Source organism: Cyprinodon variegatus, unplaced genomic scaffold (genome assembly GCF_000732505.1).
Source record: "Cyprinodon variegatus isolate N-32 unplaced genomic scaffold, C_variegatus-1.0 Scaffold710, whole genome shotgun sequence".
NCBI classification, from domain to species: domain Eukaryota; kingdom Metazoa; phylum Chordata; class Actinopteri; order Cyprinodontiformes; family Cyprinodontidae; genus Cyprinodon; species Cyprinodon variegatus.
This window is the reverse complement of record NW_015151163.1, coordinates 226,647-235,637: the sequence shown is the minus strand read 5'-3', so window position 1 is coordinate 235,637 and position 8,991 is coordinate 226,647. Positions and strand designations below refer to the sequence as shown.

Below are 8,991 nucleotides of genomic sequence, written 5' to 3'. Positions count from 1 at the left end.
GCTCTGTTTGAACTGCAGGAGATTGTCTTGACCATGTCTACATGCCTAAATGCACTGAGTTGCCGCCATGTGATTGGCTGCTTAGAAATTAAGTGTTAAAGAGCAGTTGGACAGGTGTACCTAATAAAGTGGCCGGTGAGTGTATACCCCTAAGCAAGAAGCAAAGCACAGTTAAAACAGAAGGACCTTTTTTAATTTGCTGTTGTCTGGCCTACTTCAAATAAAAACCCGACATCAAGAAAATGGAACAAGAAAAAGTTGTCGCATTCGAGAGCCTTACTTTCATCCACGTCTAATATTTGGGACATTTGTGTTACTGAGATGGAGCCACTTTCACACCCCACAGAAACAGAGCCCCTCATATGTGTGATACAACAACAGAAAAGCCAAGACCAATACTGATTCAAAATCTGAAACTGTACAGTCAATAAATGTGAGGACGGAGCAAAAAAGATGATTTTAGATGAAAAAATAGGATGTAATGAAGGTACAGCTAATTGTCAAAATATTGTTTGATTCATTTATTGATCAGTAAAAGTGAAGATAATGATGTGTTAATAGTCATTTGAACTCATCTTTCCACTGCACTGCTCTCAAAAAACAAACAAACACGGTTGTAAAATATTGAGACAATATCATTATGCTTTGTCTTATATGTACAAGTTTATTTGTCGGTTGAATGCATCGGATAGCATTATGTTACTAACTAGCACTAACTATAATGGTGTGTAATCTTTCTGTACTTTAGAAACACTGGAACCCTTAGCAAAAAGTAGTATACTTGAAGTAAATTCTATTAAGAATACTTAAGTATAAGTATAAGTTTAGAAAGTATACCGAACAATGTGCTTTTAGTGTACTTGAAGTATTACTAAAGTAATACTTCTTCGAACTGAATTGGGACATTTTTAAGTCTACTAAAGTATAATTAAAGTATACTTTAGTACAATAAAGTAAACAATAATATAGTCAAGTACACTTGATTATACTATTGTTAAGTATATGTAATATAGTTTAGAATAAGTAAACTCTAAGTGCACTGCCTGATTTTAAGTATGAAGTTAATGCACTTTTAGTATACTTGAATAAACTACTTTTTGCTGAGGGAAGGACTACCGTGATTCCCAAGCAGGGGTATGTCTACCCCTAGTGGTCCCTGAATGTATTGCAAGGGGTACAACAAAATATTTTATTTCTTAGGTAGTAAAATAAAATAGGACTGGGGTCTGTTTTACTTTCTGAAAAAATTAAACAAGCTTTTATCAACCAAAAAGTATTTTTTTTTCTTATATATGTTTGAGTTCACCTTCTGCTGTGACACACATCCAAAGCAAGCAGAGGCACAGAATGGATGTAGAGAACAGCCTGGGATCAGCTGTTTTTCCACACTGAGCTATGAGAGCTCATCAAAGCAGCTCAGGTGCCTGGATGAAAACAAAGTAAAACTTATTAAGTCAGGCCGAGAACAGTTTTTGTTCTTTGTTTTTTTTTTCTTTTTCAGATTCATCCAGTTTAAATGTGGTTATAAGGGAGTTACTCAGATGAGCTCCAGTTTTATAAATAGAAGTTTAAAATGTTTTTAATTTTGTATTTATTTCGATTCCTTTCTAATTTCCAGGCAACATATTTATGATTTTTTGTGTGTGTGTGTGATGGAAAGAATAAAATGCCTAAGAATTAAATGCTTAAGTTAAAAGATTAACTAAAATAGTTTTTATTTTATAATCAGTTATTGTACAATACGCTTTTGGACAATAATCAATACTTTTGACTGAGAGGGGGACTCATAGTAAGACCAAATACACAACGGGTACATGACAAAAATGCATCTGTGTTTCCTTTTTATAGTGTTCTTTTTAGAATACGTGTATATCCATCCGTCTGTCTGTCTGTAAGTTTTGCATATAAATTAAATATCATTCTGTTTCATTAAATTTATTATGAGATATTTTATAGAAAATAAAAATATTTTATAAACAGATATTTTATTGTTTTATGTTTATGTTTTCTGAGGTTTACACATAGAAATCCTGAATAAGAGTGATATAAAAATATGTTGGTTGATTGGTTAAGAATATGCCACTAACTTCAGGCGATCATTAGACACCTAAAATATCAACGCTTGCGACGCATCAACATCAAGGCCCAAAGGAGCGTAACGTCATTTTTAGTCGCCCGGTAGCGGTAGTTTTCGGGTCACCGTTTGGAGGACAGCTAAGATGGCCCTGCCGGTGGTCCGGTTCCTCTTCCCAGCAGGAGCAGCAGCTGTTAGAACGGGGAGTGTCGTACAGAAGGTAAACCGGAGAACTGAGTTGATCTGGGTCGGTTCCGGCTCAGTTAGCTGTTCCAAATGACAAGGACAGGCTAACAGCGTTAGCTTGTTCTCTGCTAGTTTCTGGCTCGGGTCAGAGCAAGACACCGCTGAGCGGAATTGTTTTGCTTTTAGCTCCGCTCCAGCGGTGGATTATTCCAGCATTCTGCGGACAGATCAGGGCTGGTTTGGTGGAAGGTCGGTCAGAGCACCTGGTCCAGATGTTTCTGCAAACTGTCTGGCGTTTAACTGTCGTGCTTTAACTTCTAGGTCCATTCAAGTCGCTCAAAACACAGAAACGTTCAGATAAAAATCAAAGAACGTTTCAATGAGTTAAACCCGCGGAGGTGGTTTTAATTTTGTGCAAAATGTTTTGCAGAATCATAAATTCTATTCAAATGGTTAAAAGATCCTTTCATTGTCCCACAATGGGGAAGTTCTGATGTTTACAGCAGCAAGAATATTATATATATAAAAAAAAAAGGATCACACAAATATGGACCTTAGAAAATTTGAGTCACAGCCCTTTGGCCTAAATGCACCAGGTAGCTTTTGAAATATTCATCATGAAATCTAGTGCTGGGAACATTTGTCTGTCTGTAGGCAATGACCAGGAGGAGCTGAATGTGTCTTAAACTATTGTGACCTTTTTATTTAAGGCTTTTTATTGTGACCTGGATAGAAATTAGTTGTTTTAGTCCTGCTGGATATATTGATGGAGCCACTGTTAAAGAGCAAAACCTCATAAAAACTGTCACGACTTTCAGAAAACAAAGAGCCGTGTGACATTTGATAAAATAAAAATTAGATTTAGGTCCATTTTAGTATAGACAGAGCAATAGATTAGTTATACTGGAACACATTGTGAGGTTGTCAAAGTGAAAACATCTCATCAGTGGACCTCCTCAGCAGGTAAGGAGGTGCAACATGTGTGAGAGCAACATTGTTGTCAGTAACAGCACTCAGGTTTGTCTTGTTGATTTTTTTTTGTAAGCTTTACTGTTTTTTTTTTTATTCAACAGTTGCAGAATAATCTGCAGGATTAGAGATGCTTATCTAAACCCTTCATCTGTCAGAACATTGCACAGTTTATTGTTAAAATTCATTAATTTAATATTAGGTTTAATTCAACAACTACTTAATGGTAAAAAAACATTGAACTTTAATGGTGCATAATGACTTCCAATGCCAAATATAGCTACTCAACATTTTTTAAATGAAAAAATAGAGGAAAAGTCATGGTTAATGCATCAAATCGTAGATCCCTAGCATTTTATTTGGTTAAAATAACCTCCTGAATATGACTTGAAAGTTTGATTCTTCATTTTGTTTAGGACATCACTCTTGGAAGAGATTGTTTTAAGGAACAGGCGTGTTTTGATGGTCTTTTTTCATTCTTTTCCTAGAACCCCCACTTATAATTCTGCAGGAACCAAGAGCTAACTAGATTTCAAAGGGAGATATTTTACATTTAAACCATGTGACTGGTAGCACTGGGGTACTATAAGTATCTTATTTTTTAGATTTATTTATGTTTGTGTTAAGATGCCCAACACCTTAGAGAAGGTTTTTGTTCATCAGTATTTCTTTTTGTGCCACTGCAGACATCTAAGATCTGATCACAGACAAACAGCCCCTGGCTGTTGGTGTTTTCTGCACAATATCAGGGAAGCATTAAATTGGAAAACAGTTACTATCAGTGAAGATATACCAATAAAACCTATACACCAGCAGAGTTTCCTTCAACATAATATCTGATCAAAGTTTACAGAAAAACAGTTCTTTGTATTTCTTATCAGCAGACTTTACTGGAATAAAAAAAAAATGTAAGTATGTAATACATTTTCTTGATAGTTAATTTCCCCTTGATTTAATTTGGTAGGTCTGATCGTTTGCTAATAGAATAAGATGAATTGAATTTAAAATGAGAAAAAGACTTCTACATACGGTAGTCTTATTTTACTGCATGATATAAAATTGTATTATTTTTATCTGTTCCACTGGTAGATTATCAGATTTTCTTAGTCTGCTGAAGAGGATGCAGATGGTGTTCCTAGGTGTTCTTCATTTTGATGCATTATTTGTGAAATCATCTCCAGAGGTTTTAGAGTAGTTCAAAGACCAGAGCTGGTTTTCTTTATCAGTTGGTTTGGTTACAAAGCCGCTATTTCTGACATTTTGAATTGTAAAAGCTTCCTGAATTGGAAGCGAAATGTCTCCAAACCTGGAAACAATGTCTAGGGATTTTTTTTTCTAACTTTTGTTGAACGACAATGACCTGGATGACTGAGAGTCTTCACTAGCATGTTGGTTGGGCTTCTTTAAGTCATTGCTCTGACGGTGTTTCCCCAGCACATGATGGCAGAAGACATCACCCTCTCCACAGTCGATTTATAGAAGATCTGTAGCATGTTGCTGTAAACACTGACCTAGATTGACGGAGCAGTAAATCTGTGTCAAACGATAAGAACTAGAACTAAACTCTGAGTCTGTGTGATGCAGGCGGGGATCCATACCAGCTTGGTGAGAAACCTGCGGTATGGCTGGTGGGCCTACGCTCTGGGTGAGAGGACGACTCCACGGTTAAAGCAGTACAGCAAAATCATCACTGTGGACGGAAACCTGGCCTCAGGGAAAGGGGCGCTGGCTCAGAAGCTGGCTGACAAACTGGGTAATAAGAACAACAACAGAATGATGTGAAGCTTTCTCAGCAGGATGAGAAGCTGATTATAATTAAACCCGTTTCCACAGGGTTGCTCTACATGCCTGAGGCTGACACCTTCTACCTGGATAAGATGACCGGGGAGACGGAGCACCTCCCTCTGGACTTTAACGGCATGTGCAGCCTGGAAAAGTTCTACACAGACCCTAAAGCTGCTGATGGGAACAGCTACAGGCTGCAGCTGTGGATGTACATCATGAGGCTGCTGCAGTACTCTGACGCCATCGAGCATCTGCTCACCACAGGTACCACCCATACACCCACATTTCTCTAACGGGCGGTGAGGGGAATGAAGCACTGATTTCCATCTGGATCTTCTGTTTGTAAGGCCAAGGAGTGGTCCTGGAGCGCTCTCCTTTCAGTGACATGGTCTTCCTGGATGCCATGTTCAAACAGGGCTACATCAGGAAGGAATGTAAGTAGCTGGAAACAAATGAACCGCCTTGCTGTGAAATCTCCTATTTTAGCCAAGTTTTATTAAACAAAATTGTGTTGCCGTCACGTCTGCAGGTGTGGAGCACTACAATGAAATCAAAAACATCAGCATCTGCGAGTTCCTCCCTCCTCACCTCGTAATATACGTCGACCAACCAGCAGAGGAAGTTCAGAAGAAGCTCAAACAGAGTGGAAAGGTACGGCTGCTAGCCAGCATTAGGAAGGCTGAGGCTGGGGGGGGGCTTACCATGTGTTTACACTAAATAGGGCGGGTAGCACTAATCCCCGTATGTCAGGGGTTTCCCGCTGCTGTTTCTAGTGAAGGTGAATGTAAGCATCGAATTGCATGTATCAGAACAGAAAATTAAAAACTAATGTAGATATTATTTATAGAACTGTTAGGATACAGTCCATTAAAAAACATTTAGTTGAGTAATATTCATTAGAACACTCTTACTCTCCCTTTTAAAGGAGAAGTCTGGTCAGCAAGGAATTATTGCATCACTACAATTATTTCAAAATGCCCGCAACATACTAGCATGTATCATCAACTACTTCTGCGTATGGTTTATCTACCACCGCACAACAAAATCCCAAATGCACGAGTGGAGAAAACTGCTCTCCGCGCGGCCAGCTCCTCCTACGCGTGCTTGGGATCATGCTGGGAAACTCACCGCAAGCACGATTTTTATCCAGTGGTCACTCTTGAGGATGGCTGAGCTCTTGAAAGAGCTCTGACTGATTTTCTCCCCGCTCGAAGGAAAATGTGTTTTGACAGGTTGGGTGGAGACAAACCTCTTCTGTAAGCCTCCTCCTGATTGGGCCTTGCAGACACGATCACACGGGAGGTATTGTCAGGATTTCCAGGGGACTTCACTATTAAAATTCACCAGAGCTACAGTTAAACTGACAATGCCCAGCTGCATGACAGTTGGATGTTGGAATACATTGGGTAAAATCACCTTTCCGATTCCTGATCCTCCACGGATGGGTTCGTTGTTAGATTGCCAATTTAAAGAGGGAGGATTTGCCATCGAATTTCTGTCCAGAAAAAAAACACGTAATATGTAGCCAACATTTGGAAGAAGAATGTTTTCAAGATGACTTGGATAATAGTGCGTTGTGACAAACACCAGATACAGCACTGAGACTTGATCAACAGCCGATACCGCACCGTGACGTCACAAACCAGGAGGTGGCAGTAGTGTTCTTTGACAAACATGGATGCCTCCAGTAAAGCACATTCAAATGAACATTACTCTTAAAACACTTATAATTTATTGAGCAGTATGTAATAATTTCAGAAGTTTGAATTCTGAATATGACCGCACTTTTCCTTTAAATAAAAAAAAAAACAATCCACCAATATTCTCTTGGCTGTTTATGTAAACCTAGTGTGGTGTAACTGCCTTCTGTACGGTTGTATGATGACAGCCGCTGCAGGAGGTTAGATCACAGCTGGGATGCAGTGACTTATCAAAGCAACCAGCCCAGGTTCAGAACGCTTAGAGGATAACTGTTACGGTTCTGTCTGGTTTCCCTTTAATGTTTTTGTGCTGGTAATAAAAAGGTATATTTGTTCATGATGCCTAACTGATTTAAAGTTTAATCCATGGAGGATTAAATATCCTGCAACTGTACTTAAGAGAGAGATGAGTAAAAAGGTTTGTAGCTAAGGGTAATATTTAGAAATATGTAAATTAATTCATAAGCAAATTCTAATAAATTTCAGAAGGTTTTCTGGGCAGATTCTTATATTTTTAAAAATAAAATGAAATGGCATAATTATAAAAAAGTATGTGTAAGCACAGGGTGAAGAACTCTGACAGGGCTGCAGCAGAACCAGCCTGAGAACGGTTGGTTCTGGAGGGAATGCAGGATTAGAGGTTGTTTAAAGTTCTAACAGCAGAACTATGGAGGTAAAAATGCATGTTTAGTTTATTCTCATAGTTCAGCAACTAGTCATTAGAAATGGAGAGCTAGGTAATAGAAGGGCCAGGTAAGGGCAGGCGTTTCCTTCTCCTTTCGTCAGGATTGGTCAGTAACAGTTCGGTTGGTACCCAGTCCACTGGGTTTTACTGAGAGCCCGGGGAGAAGATCTTATTCTTATTCACGTCACGGCTTTAGTCGGAGCTTTTTGGACCAGCTGGAGGCTCTTTGGAGATGGAGTCAGAATGATGAATCACTCTGAGGCAGGATTATTCTAATGTCGGCACAGCTACACATGGGGAGGGGAGAAGGTCCTTCAGAGTTTACCCACTGGGATTAAGGGATGGTCTTAAACTTGAAATGACAGAACACCAAGTGACTCTGTGTAAAGTCACAAATCCCGCTAAAATAAACGTTTTTTTTTTATTTTTTTCTTTAGAAATGATGATGCTTTCGGTTAAAATGTTTTGATTAGCGTGGTTCAGGAAAGATGGACTTGTTTTGAACAACTCTTTATGCATTATTTCAGTCCTACCTGCAGAATGTGCCACTGCAGTATCTGAAGAGCATAGAGGACTCCTACAAAAAGTCTTTCCTCCCTATGATCAGGTATGTGAACGCAGAGCCATGTCTCACCCAGAGACGTGCCTTTTTTTTTTATAACAAACCTTAAACCGTGTCACCTCCAGAGAAACCTCAGAGCTGCTGGCTTACGACGCGACTCAGGCCCAAGACATGGAGAGGGTGAGAAAGTGGCGGACAGTCGCTGAGGGAATGCTGCCAGGATGTAACTTTCTTTTAAAAGACATGTTGACCTTCATGTTGTCCCCAGGTGGCCGAGGACATCGAGTACCTGCAGTTTGAAAAGGGGCCGTGGCTGGAGCAGGATGACGTCAGCTACCATCACATGAGGATGCTGTGAGTTCCTCAGCTTCGGCTCTCTGATGAAACGCACGCAGCGTTTGGGTTCCAGCACCTTCATGTCCGTCTGTCTTTCAGGGTGGAGGACAAACAAAGGGTGTCAATGCTGACCCACATACCCCGGTTCTTGCCTGAGATCACCATGGGAGCCCACGACTATGACGAGAAATACTACGCTTATAAAGCGGTAAGCTATGACCTGGTTCTGCTGCTTGAACTGGGATGTTTGAGGCTCTGGTTTAAGCCTGGCTTTAAATAAAACGTTTGGTCAGTAAGGAATGATCAATGGATCATTATTTAGACTTAAAACTAATACGTTTTGCGGTTGCCTCTGGTATCTCTGACTCTGTGTTGGACTCTGGTCAATCTTATTGCTAATAAATGACAGTATTAGCACCGTCATTAATGGTCAAAAAATCATGTTGGTAAATAAAACCAGCGTCTTCTGGAGTTTCCATTTATCTGTTTCCAAAACCATGAAAATAATCCAAAAGAAATGTTTGGTATGTTGACTATATTTCTAGGGCTGGGCGATAATTCAATAACGATATATATGGATCGATAGACGTGTGGTGCAATAGAAAACAAGAGAGTCGATAAAAGTTCGATAAAAAAAAACGCAGTTTTCCTTCCTTCTCATTGTAGCCTAGCATGTAGGTTTATGCTAGTCACT

At 39.4% G+C, this 8,991-nt stretch overlaps 1 protein-coding gene across 1 annotated transcript in view; it reads left to right on the top strand.

Moving 5' to 3' along the window:
- The first annotated feature begins 2,153 nt into the window (after positions 1 to 2,153).
- Positions 2,154 to 8,991, top strand: part of ndufa10 (NADH:ubiquinone oxidoreductase subunit A10) — a 10,501-nt gene continuing 3,663 nt past the window's right edge. The window contains exons 1-9 of the mRNA XM_015394813.1: positions 2,154 to 2,294; positions 4,814 to 4,982; positions 5,063 to 5,278; positions 5,362 to 5,448; positions 5,544 to 5,665; positions 7,927 to 8,006; positions 8,087 to 8,141; positions 8,230 to 8,315; positions 8,397 to 8,505. Of these exons, the coding sequence (XP_015250299.1) occupies positions 2,220 to 2,294; positions 4,814 to 4,982; positions 5,063 to 5,278; positions 5,362 to 5,448; positions 5,544 to 5,665; positions 7,927 to 8,006; positions 8,087 to 8,141; positions 8,230 to 8,315; positions 8,397 to 8,505 (999 nt within the window). The 5' untranslated portion in view covers positions 2,154 to 2,219. The remainder of the gene's footprint in view (positions 2,295 to 4,813; positions 4,983 to 5,062; positions 5,279 to 5,361; positions 5,449 to 5,543; positions 5,666 to 7,926; positions 8,007 to 8,086; positions 8,142 to 8,229; positions 8,316 to 8,396; positions 8,506 to 8,991) is intronic.